At 39.8% G+C, this 18948-nt stretch overlaps 1 protein-coding gene across 2 annotated transcripts; it reads left to right on the forward strand.

Annotated features, from left to right (window-relative positions):
* The first annotated feature begins 515 nt into the window (after window positions 1–515).
* Window positions 516–4067, forward strand: tcf21 (transcription factor 21). 2 transcript variants are annotated; one of them, XM_068026385.1, is made up of 2 exons: window positions 516–1125; window positions 3611–4067. In XM_068026385.1, exons 1-2 carry the CDS (start codon window positions 646–648, stop codon window positions 3698–3700), a joined length of 570 nt encoding a protein of 189 aa, XP_067882486.1. In that variant the 5' UTR covers window positions 516–645; the 3' UTR covers window positions 3701–4067. The 2 variants fall into 2 exon arrangements, with proteins under 2 accessions (XP_067882486.1, XP_067882492.1); XM_068026391.1 differs by having other exon boundaries at window positions 517–1107.
* Window positions 4068–18948: the final 14881 nt, after the last annotated feature.

The following is an 18948-nucleotide window of genomic DNA, read 5'->3' on the forward strand; positions in this document are numbered from 1 at the left end:
ATGTTGGGAAACAGAAGGCCAACACACAACCGGCCTTTTACATCACTTAGAAGGAGTTTTCATCGCCTAAGTACAAAGAAGTATCTTGATAATCGTGAATCGACTGTTCAGGATTGAACAGAAAATATCTCTCGGCTGTAGAATTATTAAAAATCTATTCGACAGAACTTTTCAAAAAGTCACCCATTTGCTGGAAACTAATATAACATGTTATAAATTCAGTGGGAATAATACAAAAGACAGTTTTTTGCAACACTCCTTTAATATAAATATCTTGAAGTTCACCGAAAAGCTACGGACATATAAATGTGACGTTATGTAGATGTGGTTGTTGAATTTTTTCAAGTTTGGTTTTATAAGCTAACCAGTAAAAGCTGAGTTTCTTTAATCGTTCATGGAAATTTATACTTAGAGAAAGAATTGCGTGGATCCAGCGTTTGTCAGAATCTAGCGGTCCCTCCTTTCAAACTGCTCGGTCACGCCTCCAAACTAGCCAGATAAATTCCGGGTGCCGCATCCAGATCGCAGGGTCTTCAATCAAACTGAGCCGAGGAATTCACTCCAGCTGAAAAGCTCCACATTCCTAACTTTTTCGGTGTCTTTTCGATCATTAAAAGTCAATTTGCAGGAGATCGTGGCGATACCATGTCCACTGGGTCCGTTAGCGATGCAGAAGACCTCCAGGAAATGGAAGTGCTGGGAACAGAGGAGGAATGCGATGGGATAAAGAGGAAATCGAACAAGGATTTCTGCACCTCAAACGACAGCAACGAAGATAGCTCCAACTATGAACACGAGTCCCCAAAGAAGGGCAGAGGGGCTTCGGGAAAGAGCCGCAAAACGGCCTCCAAGAAATCTTCTCTGAATGGGGTGACCCAGGAAGGGAAACAGATCCAGCGGAACGCAGCAAATGCCAGGGAGAGGGCCAGGATGAGGGTGCTCAGCAAAGCCTTCTCCAGGCTCAAAACCACATTACCCTGGGTCCCACCAGACACAAAACTCTCCAAACTCGATACTCTCCGGCTGGCATCCAGCTACATTGCCCACCTGAGACAGATCTTAGCCAACGACAAGTATGAGAATGGCTACATTCACCCAGTCAACCTGGTAGGATTCCACCTTCTGGTAAAACAGAGGTTTTTTTCATGGGGTGGGGGTGGGCTGTTAAAGAGCGTGTGTGTGTGTGTGTAAGTGCATATTCGGGAGGACATGCACAGGATATTTCTATGTGCATGTCTATTGACCTATGTATGTATGTGGGTATGTGAATAGCTTTGTATATATCGATTTATGTCTGTGATTGTGTGAATGGGTTTGCGTATATGTGTATGTGTGTGTATGTGTGTGTGATGTGAATCGGTTTGTATAATTGTATATAGGTGTAAGTACACGAATCAATTGGCAGAGCCCTCTCCCAATAAATCAATCTTTGTGGATTTAGACCATTGGGCTGTTTTGTATTTGTATAACAGGCCAGACGTTAACAGATAAGCAAACAAGGGCTGTGCCTTTAAACAGACAACTCAGAGACAGCAACCATACTGCTTAACCGAAACAGAAAGCCGGTAACAATTTCGGACTTACAGATTATTGTATTTATTTGTGGTCAGAAAAAAATAAGTTCTCTAAACAAAGCTACCAGAAATCGGAACCTTAAAATGAGGATTAAAAAGGCTTTCTTTTGCTCCGTGTGCGAAGCAGAAGAAAATATTTTGGCAAACTGAGAAGGTTTATAATGGCAATTTAGTGAATGAATTTTTAAACATCTACATGCAGAGTGAAATATACTCTCAAATTGAAGGGCCGCAGAAACACAATTAAACGACAATATTTGAAAATTAATGTAGTCGTATGTAGGTTTGCTGTAGGAATACTGTATGAAAATTTCAATTCAATGAAAAGGATTTTGGCATAAACTGTGCCAGCTTGATTAGCAATATAACCTAAAATATTTCCAAAATATAACATTTCACAGAGATGCAAACCTTTTGCACATGCACTCCACAATTGCCCTAAGTAAAAAATACGCCCTGCTTTTAATTTGCTTCAGCTAGTTACAAATGACTTGAGTTAAAGAATAGTTAGTAGATCTAGCTAATGTTACATTTTAAAGGGCGGGAATGCATTTTAAAACTGAAATATATCGTGGTCTAGGTCCTATTTGAACACTAATGTTCAACCCCGTATTTTCTTCTCAGCACTGTTTTCTCAGTTTTTGCCGGTTTACTGCTACATTAAAATAACATCATGGGGAAGTTTGTGAAAAACATTGAGTGCCGAAATTGTGAAACTTCAATCAATGTTTGGGAAATTATGGGCCACACAATATCTGTTTGGTACCTAACAATAACCTAATTTTACCCATTTGACTCATTTTCTGAAGTCAGCTTTTGCCCATTGTAATTGAGAACGAATTGATTCACTAGGAGATTTCCAAATATGTTAGAAAATGCTAAGAGTCTAAAGACTTTAAACAGTTCCTCCTACCTTCAAGGAAATACGGATTTGCAGTTTCTCCGTTAAAATGGCAAGATTGCTGCGAACTTCAAATCATCTTGAAAATTAAGATCTCCTGCAAAATCATTTGAACACGTTCCCGTTTATTGAAGTGAACAAGGACTAGAATTTCTCAATAACGAAGAATTTAGGAAATCTATATGAATATCGTAGCAATGTATAAATATAGTATATTTTCCAAATTTTGTCCATAATATTTTTTAAATAGCATTAACAAAGTGATTTTTTTTCTGATTGCTGACCTCTTATTGATAGTTTCTTTATTTTAATGTTATACTCCGTTTAGCGATAATGGTGGTAACATTCCAGCTGGACTGGACTGTAATTGACACAATTTCCCCCCTTAATACTTATTCCCTTTTAAGTGTTTAAAATCGGTACTTTTAAACAGATTTTCACCTGAAATATCTTAGTAAACGTTGAGAAAATTCTCTTGGTTTCATTTACTAAATACTTAAGGACATGATTGAGGATTGAAATTCGTGCGATATTCCCGCGTGTTGGTTCACATTGTGAAAGCGTTGAATCAATAATGAATAATGAACAGCGTCAATTAGATCCATTCTTTATAATATTTGAAGTGTATGAACGGAACCTGTGGCAACAACACACGATTAGCACACAGTCTAAACCAGACCTGTTTTGATATCTGGAGTGGACTTGTTGTCTGCTAAGATATTTGCAACCTATTACTCCGGAAATCCAAATGTAAACATGTTTTATTAAGTAGAAGACGACACGGATCATATACATAAATATATTAAAACAATCAAACCAAGAGGAATATTTGGAACTCAATTTTCGTTGTTTAAGCTATGATAGTAATTCCAGGGCCATTTTTGCACATGCACAACACTAGTATTTTAACGGCCTTAACTTATACTTTACTTATAATGTAGAGTGTCAATTATCAAAACATGAGTTTCACTTAGTTACTTTATTTTTCCCAAATGATCAGTACTAAATGGTAACGGGTTTCCGCTGTTTGCGTCTGGTTTTCGCCTTGACATTCTACAAACATTGTACAAACTTGGATTGGTATCTTGTTTTACTGAACAAATACCAGCCAACATTTCTTTCCTTTCTATTTCAGACCTGGCCGTTTATGGTGGCGGGGAAACCAGAGAATGAGCTCAAAGAAGTTGCTAACACGGGTCGTTTGTGTGGGACTACGGCGTCCTGACTAAAAGAAAATAACCGTTAAAATAAAGGTGGAGGATAAACGAGAAGAACAAACATTGAACTCAGAGACGGCCGGAGCCCTGTGATCATCTCAGCCTGGCCTCTATCACAAGGGAGTGTTCTTACACTCCTAGCGTGTCGAGATTGTTCCAGTACTTTGCTGGTCAAAGTGCTAAAGGGATCTTTACGTCTTCATTTATAATAGTGACCAGACTTCAATGTTGTCGTGCAAGATAACGTAGGTTGAATTTCAGAGCTGACTTTGAGAGTCGCTTGCTGTGTAAGGAAGCATCATATAAAAGATATATATTTTCTTTAACCACAGGTCTTTTCAAATCATGTAAATAAAAGTTTGCTTTATATTTAAACGTCTGTAGCCGTGTGGGTATGTATTATATTCTTTTCTCACATTAGGCGAGGCATATATGTGTGTACTAGCATGTTCGCGCTGACTGATTGTTTATAACAGTCTGTTTCCAACAGATCCCAAATCTCGACAATAGACGCAACGAAGTGACAACAGTAATGATTTGTTTATTTCTTCCACTAAACGGATAAGCAAGAGATATCTCATGTTATTGAGTCCGAGCTCAAAGAAAACAAACATCTGCGCTAGCTCGGCATCCTTGGAGTTTAGGCACCATTATTGACCCCGTGCGAAAGAGGAACTACTCATCTAAAAATAAGCTAAGAGAAGAAACCCTTTCAGGTATATCGCTTTGGCAACAAAGAGGCACTTAACAGCTAGAAGCTTTAAGTGGAAGGTGATTATAAGAGTAACAAATTAGGTCCTGGAGAGCATGATCTAATCTGCCAAACTGCAGGGAGATTTGATTGATTTCTAGCCGAGATGAAATTATAGTTAGCTATTTTCCGAATATATATATATATATATATATATCCCTGGTGCCACACGGAAGCATCAATTGCCATATTCGACTCTCCCCATTTAGTTATTGGCCGACCCACGTAGACTGGGAGAGATTCCAGAGTCAATGCCCAGTCTGTGCTGTTAGTTGATCTGAGTTAGGTTGGCAGTCGGATACACCTTTGGTTGAGGGAGGAGAATACATAGTTCAGATTGATATTTAGTATCTGAAGTTTGCTGTTAGTCCAGACATCTGGACATTGGGTAAGCACAGGATCAGGCCTCACTCGTGATTCCCCCCGCCACCCTCATCCAATAGCTACCTAGGCAAGGTATCGGAGAGTAATCAGTGTCTATGATATCATACACCAGTAAGGAATCAATTGGATCAATTTTCATTGAATACTTTAGGTGCTAAAGCGATGACTGAGATGAGATCTTAAGCTGAAACGTCTGGTTAGCCCGCATTTAGCGCAAGATGCTATCTTGGTATTGGAGTTGAAGCGCGCACTAGCCCTGGCAGCCCAGAGGATTATTAAACAGTTGATTTAAATTTGCCTCACTTAAATTTTCCTACCAGCGCTCATTTAAGAGGTTCATGGCATTTTGGTGCCAAATGCTTCAGCTAACAACCTCACCTAACAGTGACCAACTGTTTGGCAGTAAACACGATGTTGATTTCAAGCGCTACTTGAAGGTAAACGCCCCACTTAAATAGATATTTACCATTTCACCAGCTCTGCTGCTGGAGCTGTGAAGAGGACCTCGGAGACACACTGGGAGACTTTGAGACACTTTGTCACGACTTCACCAACACTCAAACAACATTTATTCCAGAAAATTTCTGAAGAGTGACTTCTGTGCTGCTCCACCTTACAAGAGTTACCAGGAGACAGCCAGTGCTTGGTTATGGGCATCTTGCTAGGGATCCCACTTGGTCTGGACAAGGAATGGGAAGAGGACATGAGGCGATGCAGAGCAGCACCAGCTGCTGCAGGAGAGAGGGGCAGGAAGGTAATGTAGTATCTATGCCCTCTGTAGGTTTAGGACATCCCTCCTCCACCAGGACTTCCAGTGCACATCTGATAACCTGTGTACCCTCTCTGGTTCCGAGCCAAACTGAAAATTGCTGATGTGTGCCAGCCAGAGCACTTCACACCTTCAGTGAGCGGGTGCAAAGCGCCTACATATACAGTTCTGTGCAAATTGTGTCTAATCAGCACTTGAGTGCTAAACCTGCAGGTTTTTGATTATCACCCATGGGTATGTTCAAATCGTGTTAGTCATCAATTAGCCTGAAAATTGTGTGCTAAATCCAGACTTTCATTTTCTATTCACTCAGTACCCTTTTAATGCCAAAATAACCCAAAGTGTCTTCAAAGAGAAAGGGAAGGGCGGAAAACTGGTTAACAAAAAGATGGGAATAATGTTGGTGCAATTCTCCAAGTTCATGTCACCTAGTCAATATTAGCCATTCTGTGGTAAAGAAGCATGATGCAGAATGGTGGAGGATTGGAAAGTCTAACATTACCTCCTAGGCTGTTCTGACACATCTGTTAGCAGATAACCTTGGAGGGATATTGCGAGGGCTGGAAGCAGGTTACTTGCTCACCCTCTCACCCAGGGACAATGCATGGAGAACACAAGGTATAAAGAAATTGAACTTTGGATAAATGATGTAAATTGTGTTATTACTGTACACTGAGTTAGTGAAGTCTTTTAGCCTTCTTTAATTGTATGTTGGTTCGAAGTATTCAGATTTTGATTTAATTCAGCTTGCTGAGAGTAAAATGTATGTGAAAAGCCAGTTCAGTGTGTTTTTTCATAACAGAAAGGCAGTAACACAGCTTTTTAACCCTTATATTGTTGACGGTTCTAAGGTCATAGAGTCATAACAGCACAGAAGGAGGCCATTCAGCCCATCGCATCTATGTAGAGCATTCCAATCAATCCTATTCCCTGGATCTATCCCTGTAGCCCTATAAGTTTAATTCCCTCAAGTATCCTGTTCTCCTTGCCAAGTATTTTTTCAACTTCAATTCCAGCATCATGAAGCTAAAAAAAGTAACAATGTTGTTCAGAAATTCATTCTAAAATATTTACCACTTTAACTTCTACTTTAAATTATTAATGGCTTATACCATGATTTTAACTTTATTTTGAGTTTGACTTCTAAATACATTTCTTCTCCTGTGCCTTAACTGGCCTGTGCTCCATTTTTGAGCTGGACCCCATATCTCTTAAATTTGTTCCTGGTTGGCTACAACCCATACCAAAGACTGATTGTCCAGCCAGTCAAGAGTCTGAACACAATTGCTTACTCTATTTTATCATTGGGACTACTAGATCAAAATTTCAGATCTTTGTTGGCTTTCCTGTTCCAAGTACAAAGCACTCATTGAGATAACTGGTCGGCAGTCTAGCAGAGTCAGTGTACCAAAGTAATTCATTTCATTAGTAGCTGCCCAAAGCTAAAACTGCTTTTATTTGGATTATTCTTGACATCAAAATTCTCTGAAGTTTGTATCAAAATGTATGGAATTACCTTGACCAGTTGTATTCCACAGATAACATTTTCATTGTCCCAACGACATAGAGTTCAATGTCCCAGATAATTGATCAATTGTGCATACCTCTCTACCTGTAAAGGGATAAAAGGGTAACATTGGGTTGGTGCTTGTTATGGGTGTGTGACTTTCTGTAAAACTGGCAAATCAGCTGATTTTAACCATTTGGGAGTTTTGTCCACTGCAGCTGTTTTTGCTCAGGGACATGTTGATTAAAATGGGACAATTAAGAGGTAGCATCTCTGCCCTTATAGCCAATTATACTGTTCTTAATCAACTATTCATCTTGTTCTTTTTAAATGGTGTTCATCAATATAACATTAACTGTTTCTGTGAGCCTGTTTTGTACATCTACTATTTCAATGCTTCTTCCAAGCTTATTAATCGGTGCTCATTCACTGTTTCACAATCACCTACCCACATCTGCATTATTTGTAACTTTCAAAATGTTAATGACCTGTGTCATGTGCCCTCTTGATCTTCTTTGCTCCAAAGAAAACAAATGCATTTCTGTAACATAAAGTTCTGTTATATTGACGCTTCTGTATTGCTACAAATCATTTTGTACTTTGCAGTAATGCCATAGTGACTGTATGCCTCGAAGACCTGCAGTTTGAAACCCCTTTGGGATGGTCCTCATACAGTGGGTGGCACAGTGGTATAGTGGTTAGCACCGCAGCCTCACAGCTCCAGCAACCTGGGATCAATTCTGGATATTGCCTGTGCAGAATTTGCAAGTTCTTCCTGTGACTGTGGGGTTTCCTCCCACATGCCAAAGACTTGTGGGTTGATAGGTAAATTGGCCACTGTAAAAATTGCTCCTAGTGTAGGTAGGAGAAGTGAGGGAGGGTGGGGATGTGAGAGGGAAAATGGGATTAATATAGGATAGTATAAATGGGTGGTTGCTGGTCAGCACAGACTCGTTGGGCCAAAGGGCCTGTTTCAGTGCTCTATGACTTCTTGGGTTTAATGTCTGTGTATTTTAGCTCCAATATAGTGCCTAGTTGGATTTAAAAAGTACTTGGGGATCCATTCAATCTCCTGGGCACTTTGTAAACTTAGGCAGAATCTGTTCTGATGATTTTTTTTCAAACAAAAAGGCACTCCTGCACATGCTCTCAAAATATTACAAACAAATCTAGGTGGCATGATTCCAATTGGCAACCAAGCAATTTAATTAGGTCTTAATGGTTGCAAATCATACTCTGAACCTACTGACCTCAGATACAACAGAATATACTCACTGTATTTGTGTTTTAAATGCTGGAATCATCCTTGTCAATCATGTCAATTTCTGTTTGCAAAATGGTTGCAGTATTTATCCACATAGTAACAGTCACGCACTTCAAAGTGTTTAATTGGATGTGAAGTTCTTTTGAGACATTTCTCAATGGCATAATAATGTGTTGTATGAATGCAAGTCTTACTTTTCTTTAACTATATTATCTAATCATCAATTTTTAATCTATCTGAAAGTGAGTATCGACAACGTAGTTCTGATCATGAGTGCATTGTATGAAAGTTTGGAATTCCTCGAGACCCATGATAAAGCTTTTAGTGTAACCAGGGGTAAACATGAAATAATGAGAAATGTGTGGCAATGAGATTTCATTGTGTAATCATCACTTTGAGCGAAGGCTTACAAGGTCTTTTCCCCCAGACATATTTCTAGAAAGCATTTAGAGATTTTATTACCAGTTTTCATAATTAAATATTTATAAAGTAAATTATGGAATGTTTGAAACATATTTTGTGTAACAAAAATGAGATGCAATAATATTGCATACAATTTTATTATACCCAGTTTTTGCATTCTGTGCTCTTATAAAATATTACATTTCTTCTTTGCATTTAGTTAAATGTAAAAGCCTTAAAATGGAAACGTGGTATGTGTCCCCTTTTTATTATTGTTTACTCACTAGAACTTAATATCAGCTTGATCCATGTGAAACAACTGCAATGTGGATCTGACTGAATGTATAATTTAGAACTGTGGTTGTTTAAAGTTTACTTTCTAAAGGCTGGCTGTGTCAACACTGCTAATATGGCAATGATAACTCAGCGTGACATTCAACCCATCTGATCCTTCACAAGTGTCTAATAGTTTGGGGTTATTGCCTAATCAGTTCGCTGTTCAGGCTTCATGCAGGTAATGAGCAGTTAACGGAATATTCACTTGTTGTTTTTCATTCAATCTGAATTTTAGTTCTGGACAAATTTCCCCTCTATACCCTTTAATTATAAACCATCTTTGCTTACCTGACTTGGGCCATTTGCATGAATAAGGCTATTATCATTGTCCTCTATTGTTATCTGACAACACCAGGAACTTTCCAGGCTTGTCTCTCCTCTTCAAACTTCTGTGCTCTGTTCCTTTACAGCTTCTGCTCACCATCTCCCTGCTAGACATGGCTACAATAGGGACTTAAGTGTAAAAGGAATTTAAAGCTCAAGTTGAATCATTATTTCTCTGCACTACAGAATCCCTTACTACCGTTTATTTTTTCAGTGGACAGAAGGCAGGGAAACTGTACTCCAACTAAACATGTTTTATTCTGCTATTTATTAGTAGTCTATACTTCGTGTGCCAATCTTGATTGCTGTATGATCTCAAAGAGGAAGTTGTGATTTTAATTTTTTAGCAGCACCAATTTATTAAAAGTACTTTTCAATGTTCTGCCTATAGAATAAAAATATATAAAAATGACTAACTAAGGTGGACATAATTGTGTTAGAATGAATCTGCTTTAGTTTGGGGTTACAATCTAATGACTGGTATGGGATTATGTCTCAAATCATTGCCTATCTACTGATCCTGATTCTCATTTGTCAGTTCTCAGATGAGTGTCTGAGTGGCATTGTTTATCACTGGGGAAAGGAGACAAATTCCTGTTCACTCTACCACAAACAGGCCTTCTGTTGACTGGCTATGAATCTGTGCCATTGAAGTTTATGCCACGGATGAGTAAGTGACCGCTGTCTTGCTAATGAACGATATATGGGGATGACATTTTGGATCATACAAAAGTAACAAATATATTTATTTAAAAGTCATAAAATTTGTGTATATTTATCTAAACACTTGCAGATTACAAGCCAAGCACAGTGATGCCATCCTATCCAAAATAGATTATACCATAAACAAACCTAGGAGTGCTTAAATGCAACAATTCATAATATGTTTCTTAATACATAAGTGCCCACATTCAAACTGAGTTTGTAAGTGAACTACTAAAACTTATTCTTTTTGAAATAGGATAGAGTTTGCTTAAAACAAAAGAGTATTCTTTAACTAATAAAATAGCCACAAGTATCTAATCTTTAAATGGTATTTTGTTTCTTTACAATCAGTAGAAGCTATAACAGCAAGAAATCCATTTTGAACCAGATCCCTTAAGTTTATAATAAAAGCAAAATACTGCAGATGCTGGAAATCTGAAATAAAAATAAATGCTGGAAATACTCGGCAGGTCTGGCAGCATCTGTGGAGAGAGAAGCAGAGTTAATGTTTCAGGTCAGTGACCCTTCTTCAGAACTGACAAATATTAGAAATGTAAAAGATTTTAAGCAAGTAAAGCAGGGGGTGGGGCAAGAGATAACAAAAGAGATGTCGATAGGAAAAGGTCACAGAGAACAACTGACCAGTGGTTGGGAAACTATTGGAAAAAATTCTGACGGACAGGCTTAATCTCTACTTGGAGAGGCAGGGAATAATCAGGGATAGTCAGCATGGCTTTATCAGGGGGGGGGGATCGTGTCTAACAAACTTGATTGAATTTTTTGAAGAGGTGACTAGATGTGTAGATGAGGGTAAAGCAGTTGATGTAGTCTACATGGACTTTAGTAAGGCTTTTGATAAGGTCCTGCATGGGAGATTGGTTAAAAAGGTAAGAGCCCATGGGATCCAGAGCAATTTGGATCCAAAATTGGCTTAGTGTCAGGAAACAGAGGGTAATGGTCGAGGGTTGTTTTTGTGAGTGGAAGCCTGTGACCAGTGGTGTACCACAGGGATCGGTGCTGGGACCCTTGCTGTTTGTAGTGTATATTAATGATTTAGAAGTGAATATTGGAGGCATGATCACTAAATTCATGATGACATGCAAATTGGTGGTGTCATAAATAGTGAGGAGGAAAGCCTTAGATTACAGGACAATGCAGATGGGCTGGTAAGATGGGCGGAGCAGTGGCAAATGGAATTTAATCCTGAGAAGTGTGAGGTGATGCATTTTGGGAGGACTAATAAGGCAAGGGAATATACAATGGATGGTAGGACCCTTGGAAGTACAGAGGGTCAGAGGAACCTTGGTGTACTTGTTCATAGATCACTGAAGGCAGCAGCACAGGTAGATAAGGTGGTTAGGAAGACATATGGGATACCTGCCTTTACTAGCCAAGGCATAGAATATAAGAGCAGGAAGGTTATGATGGAGCTGTATAAAACGCTAGTTAGGCCACAGCTGGAGTACTGCTTATAGTTCTGGGCACCACACTATAGGAAGGATGTGATTGCACTGGAGAGGGTGCAGAGGAGATTCACCAGCATGTTGCCTGGGCTGGAGCATTTCAGCTATGAAGAGAGACTGAAAAGGCTAGAGTTGTTTTCCTTAGAACAGAGAAGGATGAGGGGGGACATGATTGAGGTATACAAAATTATGAGGGGCATTGATAGGTTAGATAGGAAGAGACTTTTTACCTTAGTGGAGGGGTCAATAACCAGGTGGCATAGGCTTAAGGTAAGGGGCAGGAGGTTGAAAGGGGATTTGAGGAAACATTTTTCACCCAGAGGGTGGTTGGAATCTGGGATACACTGCCTGAAGGGGTGGTAGAGGCAGGAACCCTCACAACATTTAAGAAATATTTGGATGAGCACTTGAAACGCCATAGCATACAAGGCTATGGGCCAAGTGCTGGAAAATGGGACTAGAATAGTTAGGTGCTTGATGGCTGGCACAGACATGATGGGCCAAAGGGCCAATTTCTGTGCTGTATAACTCTATGACTCTGTCATGGAGCAAAGGCAAATGTCATGCTAATAGTGCTGAAAGACAAAGCGTCAGTACAGAGAGGGTGTGAATAGACTGTAAAGCACAAAGCACTCCAAGCACTAACATTAAAATTTTAAAAAACACAAACAGTGGGTAGGAGCAGTAGAAACAAACTAAACATGCTAAAAAACCTAAAATAACATAACCAAATAAAAAAAAAACTTAAATAAATAAGGGGGGTCAATCATGCTCTGAAATTATTGAATTCAATGTTCAGTCTGGCAGGCTGTAGCATGCCTAATCGGTAAATGAGATGCTGTTCCTCGAGCTTATGTTGATGTTCGCTGGAACACTGCAGCAATCCCAGGACAGAGATGTGAGCATGAGAGTGGGGGCGGGGGGCGGCGGCGAGGGGGGGTGGTGGTGTTGTAATGGCCAGCAACCAGAAGCTTGGGGTCATGCTTACAGACTGAGCAGAAGTGTTCCACAAAGCGGTCACCCAATCTACGGTTTGGTCTCCCCAATGTAGAGGAGACCACATTGTGAGATGTGGTCTCCTCTACATTAGGGAGACCAAAAGCAGATTGGGAGACCGCTTTGCGGAACACTTCCACTCAGTCTGTAAGCATGACCCCGATCTTCCAGTTGCTGTCCATTTCGACACCTCCCCCTGCTCTCATGCTCACATCTCTGTCCTGGGATTGTTGCAGTGTTCCAGGGAACATCAACACAAGCTCGAGGAACAGCATCTCATTACCGATTAGGGACACTACAGCCTGCCGGACTGAACATTGAATTCAATAATTTCAGAGCATGACGGGGCCCCCCCCTTTTTATGTTTAGTTATTCTTTTTTTCTTTTTTATTTGGTTATTTTATTTTAGGTCTTTTTTATTTGGTCATTTTATTTTAGATTTTTGAGTGTGTTTAGTTTGTTTCGACTGTGCCTACCCACTGTTTCTGTTTTTTGAATTTTTTTTTTAATGTTTGTGCTTGAAGTGCTTTGTGCTTTACAGTCTATTCACACCCTCTCTGTACTGACACTTTGTCATTCGGCACACCATTAGCATGCCGTTTGCCTTTGCTCCATAACCTTCTGGTTAGTTGCTCTCTGCGACCTTGTCCTATCAACACCTCTTTTGTTATCTCTTGCCCCACCCCCCGCTTTACTTGCTTAAAATCTTTTACATTTCTAATATTTGTCAGTTCTGAAGAAGGGTCACGGACCTGAAATGTTAACTCTGCTTCTCCCTTAAGTTTATTCTGTGAAATAAGTCTTTTCAATAAAAAAAATCTTCGGGCCTGTATTTCTTCTCCTTATAGGTTTTGCACCATTCTGAAGAAATATACTATTAAAACAATATTGGTTGGATGTACTTTTCAGAGAAATTTCAAAACATCTTCAGTGTAGTTTTTCAGGAATTAAGTTAGAGTCCTACTTCACAAATTACTGTCAAAATGCAACATGTGCCTTACACATATCAAACACATGCAGTAAGTACTCACACTATTGGATAACTCCTGTAGATTTATTTGGACATTGCATTTAAATGTTGAAAGTTATATGCAGGATAGGAAGTAGTATAAGATATCTGCAGAAATGAAATCAGACAATGGATGATCTGAATAAACTGATTACCAGACCTTATTGTCACAGTCCCAGTTTCATTCTGTATGTGATGAGACTGTTCTAGTAATCATGACAAATATTATAGTATGAGCAGAAGTATTTGATTTCTGATATACAAGATGTGGGCAAGGGGCCGGGGTTAACAAATTGCAAAATGATGTATATGTGTGGGATAACAGCCTTTCTCAACATTTGATATAGGTTTAATTGGCAATTCTAATTTTTGCATTTTTCTGAGATAAAATTAAACCATTCTGACAGATTTCAATGATTGAGGGTTCTTGTCACATGCCGACAGTAACTGTATTTATTCTTACATACCAAGGTACCCTTTGGCTAACCCTCACATTTTGGATGCAGAATGGGAGGGGAGAAGACTGGGAAGTTATCAGTTTGTATCCCTCCCCTTTGTTATGGCTCTCCTATCAACTGGTTTCTGAGTTCACAATGCATATGTAAATAGGTAACAATCAATGTCATTTTTAATACTTAAAATAAAGCATAGCTTGATATAATGCTTTTGCTGATCTGTAATGTTCTGCTCTTTCATTGGGAAAGCAGGTCATAGATTCCAGTGAAATGACAGTTTATGTACAGTAAAAGTCGAGTTTGCAAGGCATTCTTCAGCTCCACTTACTTCCTTTGTAAGAGCCACACACAATATATCATCCAGAGATGTGGCAAGCATCTACATCACCCTGGCCAGACCACCACTGAGAAAATAAACTTGGAAGCATTATCCCAGCACAGCTGCATGGCTGCTCCAGATCTGCAGAATGTTGCATTGTAGGAGGATAGTCATTAAAGAGATAGAAAACAAGTTCCCATGGATTTTGGGATCAAGCTAATTCTACAGCTGGATATGTGCCTAGAATTTCACTGGGTTGTCCGGATACAACATTTATCTTAAATTTTAATTTATGCCATTAAAACTAACCATAAAGCCAGAAACATACTGAAATATTTTAACTTTAGTCCAGTGTCATTAAACTCTCATCAAAGGTAAAGGTTCATAGTCAGAGGGGTAATGCCTATTCAAATCAGAACAGATTGTAGTGTTTTTCAATTTGTTTTCTAACTTGCCCAATAGACAAGGCAATGGGAGAAGACTGTATTGTCAGATAAACAGATGGCCCAGTGGCATAAAAATATTTGTCTTTAAAATAACTCAGATTGGTAATACACAGGTTTTCTTGTAGAATTTTTATATGGTGAATTCCTGATCTTAACTGACTAACTGGCTGAAACATCTATTGGAAGCACTGGCGCACCCCACAGGCTGGAGAGAAAAATGAATGGCAACTCAACATGCAGCATTTTAACACAGCTCAGTAATGGCAGAGGGTCCACTTCCAGATAGGGAACAGATAACAGGTTATCTATGCCCTGTCTTGGTTGGGCAAAAGTGTCTGGGAAGGGAATCATGTAAGAGAAACTAAGAAAAAATGTAATGAATGTACACACAAAATAATGTATCTATCTCTGTTTCCATTTGAATTATGTGATTGATACCTATCTTGTTGAAAGTGTGCCACACTCTCAAAGTTATTTAGAATAGAAGAACACATAATATTTTTGATATTAGAGATATAAATAGCTTGTAATGATATTTTAATCATCTAACAGCTTGTCTTTAAGGCTGATCAAAGTGACATAAATATCGATTAATTCTAAATTTGCTGACACCACCAATTTCAACATAATCAATTGCTTATCTGATCATGAATTGTTCACCCACCAACATTTTATTTATCTATATATCTTTGATGCTGACATTTTTGCATCATGTCAATATTAGTGTTCGGGCGCAGCCATATAGATTGCAGAGACTTTCTGGTCCTGTACTCTCCTATGTTCTCATGTTGTTTCGATGCTGTACTAATGTGATGAAATACAATTTGCTCAACCACTTGCCCAACTTCATGAACTTGACTCCAGATGGATGACTGGATGCTCTAGGATTTTTAAAAAATCCTAACCGGTAATAAATAATTCAATGTAGTCAGGCAAACAAACCACACTGCAACAATAGTTGAAATTCGTCCTGTGTCAATAGGTTTGACTTTCCATATGTGAAGTAACTTGAACAGCTTGATTTATGAATAATACTTTACAGAATCTATGCATCACTGTACTTGGTATCATTATACATCTGTGAATGCATCTCAAGCCTTATTCTCTTTATACCCAGTCATAGCTAGTGATAGAGAGAAGAGAACTAATCAGCTCAAAGCTGTCCACACACCAGATTAATTATACTAGCTAACCCCATCTTGCAGGTTGTTAAACTAACTAAAAGAATAGCCAGGATTTTGTGACAGTAGCGATGGCAAAACTGTCAGTATTTGCCATAATTTCTCCTTTGAAATTGACAGCAACTTCTGGCGATTGCACATGCACAGTTAAACATGGAAATCCCAGAAGTTGCTGTCAGTGATTCAATGCTTCTCCACAGAGTGCACTGTTGAAGCCCCCCATGAATGTAATCAAACAGAAATCATTGAACTGAAGAGAACTTCCACTGCTAGCCTATTAGTCCCACTGTAAAAACCCTTGAAAAAGTTACAATTGTTGAATAACGTGTCACTGTGTTTTTAACAGCATATTAAGCTCATAATTACTGCTTAACAGCCTCACTGGCCCTGAAAAGCCAATTTTATATTTGTGAAATTTTAAATTTCTCCATTATCATAATTTGCATACTTAAAATAATTTTTCTCAAGTTTATGATATTTCAGCTTCTTCCTTAATCCCATGTCTATGACACAACTATTTATTAAAATTTTAAATAAAAGTGAAAAATGCAGCATATTTTACTTCCTGGTTTGCTATCTGTGAGAACACCTCTGTGTAATTGGCTGTTTCACCTGCTTGATAACATCACTGTTGCTGGATGCCTGGAGATCCCATTGACTTGGCCCAGATTCAATCTAACATTGGGAAAGTGGAAATCCATGTCACAATCTTTAGAAGCAGACTCCAACAGGGTATTATTATCAAAGATACAATTGGAACAGAGGAAACTTGAATTTGAGGAGAGACAGAAAGAGCCTTCCGGAAGGAAAGTGAAGAAAAAGAGAGGAGAGGAGAAAGAAAGAAAGAGACAGGAGAGAGAAAGAGAAAGAACCTTCCAGGAAGAATGCGAAGAAACAGAGCTAAAGCGGCTTGAGTTAAATAGGGGGCGACAGAGTAATCCGAGTGAAAGTATGGCCAATATGGAGGAGCGTAATTCAGGGCTGAGTACAGAATTATTAAAACTATCTCAACTAATCCCAAAATTCAATGAGAGACACGTGGAAGCATTTTTGTGTCTTTTGAGAAACTGGCAAGGCAGCTAAAATGGCCAGCTGAGACTTGGCCTCTTTTATTACATAGCAAGTTAACCTGAAGAACCTATGAACTTTATTCCCTGTTGCCAGATGAGAGTTAATCAAATTATGAACTGACCAAAAATGTTATCCTTGGGGCATATGAATTAGTACCCAAAGCCTAAAAGTTTAGAACCCTCAAGAAGCAAGCTAATCAAACTTATCTGGAGTTTGAAAGAAGTAAGCAGCTGGCTTTTGACCAGTGGCTGAGGGCTCTTAATGTACAGCTCAGCTATGAGAATCTCAGAGAAGTAATTCTGATGGAGGACTTTAAACACTCTCTCCTACTCTCCATAAAGACCAATGTAGAGGAGCAGTGGGTTCAGAGAGCCCGGTAAGCGGCTGTTCTGGCGTATGAGTTTGCTTTAATTTTTATGTCGGTTTCCTCACCACCTCCATAAATCTGAAAAGGACAAAGGATGAGAAGGTGATAGGAGCACAAGCAGTCCTGGGAGATAAAGAAAAGCAGGAGATACAGGGGGCCCTCCTCTAGCCAAAAAGGAAGGTGCTGTGAGCAAGAGTGAGACACGGAGACCTGTGTGCTTCCATTGTAGTAAAGCAGGGCATTTAAAAACTGACTGCTGGAAATTAAAGGGAAAACCTGTAGGGTTAATCAAGGCCCAATCCCGCAGTGAAGAAGGAATCCTGGAGGAGAGCACAACAGAGCAAGCTGTGGCTTTAACTGCAGTAAGAGTGCAACACAGGAAGTTTACTACTGCAAGTGCAGGAAAAGTTAATAGGATTCCTGAAGGCTACCAGGGTTTTGTGTTTGAAGGGAAAGTAACCCCATACCCCTCAAGTGGGGTAAGCAAGTGATTCTCAGGGACACAGGGGCCACTAAATCCCTTTTACTGGGAAAAGGCCTGACCTTCCCCTCAGAGAGTGCAGTGAACACCAGAAAGGTGGTGAATGGTATTGGAGGGTAGTGTATGCCTGTACCTGTACACCGGGTGCACCTGGAGTGCGACCTAGTTTCGGGACCGGTGACCGTAGGGATTGTCCCTGTGGTTGGGGTTGACCTGCTCCTAGATAATGATCTGGCAGGGTGAAGGTGGTAGCCCCCCAAGTAGTGAAAGTAAGACCACAGGAGGTCAGAGAGACAGGGCAGTGGCAGGACACGGTCCCCTGCAGTTTTCCTGAATGTGTAATGAGTGAGGCCATGATCAGACCAGCTCCCCCAGAGGAGACTGAATTGGCATTGCAGGCAGATGAACAGGTCTGTCTGTCTGAGACTTTTTTTGGAAAGTTAGGAGACCCAGGGAATGAATTAAATGGATTTTCCCTAGCTGAGGCTCAGAAAGCCGACCCAGTACTATGAGATTTAGCACAGGCTGCTCAGTCTGAAAGTGAAGCTGAGGGAGTCCCTGATTGATACTATTTAAAGAATGAGGTACTGATGATGAAATGGAGTCCTCCTCACAGACCTTAGGGCAAGGAGTGGACAGTAGTTCACCAGTTAATAATACAGAGGTACTGGAGAGAAATATTAAGAAGAGCCCACGAGACTATAGTGGCTGTACATGCCGGTGTACGAAAGACCAAAGCCCACATAAGACAACATTTTGAATGGCCAGAACTCCACAAAGATGTGGTGGAGTACTGCAGGAGTTGCCATATGTGCCAGGTTGAGGAGCAACCCCAACCTGCAGTGAAACCTGCACTCCTAAGTCCTTTAGCAGTGTTAGGAGGATCCTCCAGCAGAGGGCCGGTGAACTGCAAGGGACGCCCACCGAGAGCAAAAGGGGGCAGGTTGGCAAAAGGTTAGAAAGGGAAGAGGAAAAAATGACCAAGAGGGCAGGTTAAAGAAAGTCCGGGAGGAATCCCAGATGAAA

This window comes from Heterodontus francisci, chromosome 3 (genome assembly GCF_036365525.1).
Source record: "Heterodontus francisci isolate sHetFra1 chromosome 3, sHetFra1.hap1, whole genome shotgun sequence".
NCBI lineage: Eukaryota > Metazoa > Chordata > Chondrichthyes > Heterodontiformes > Heterodontidae > Heterodontus > Heterodontus francisci.

Coding starts and splice junctions, on each gene's coding strand:
- tcf21 (XM_068026385.1), top strand. CDS start 646: ATGTCCACTGGGTCCGTTAGCGATGCAGAAGACCTCCAGGAAATGGAA. Junction 1,126..3,610: donor TGGTAGGATTCCACCTTCTG/GTAAAACAGAGG, acceptor TTTCTATTTCAG/ACCTGGCCGTTTATGGTGGC.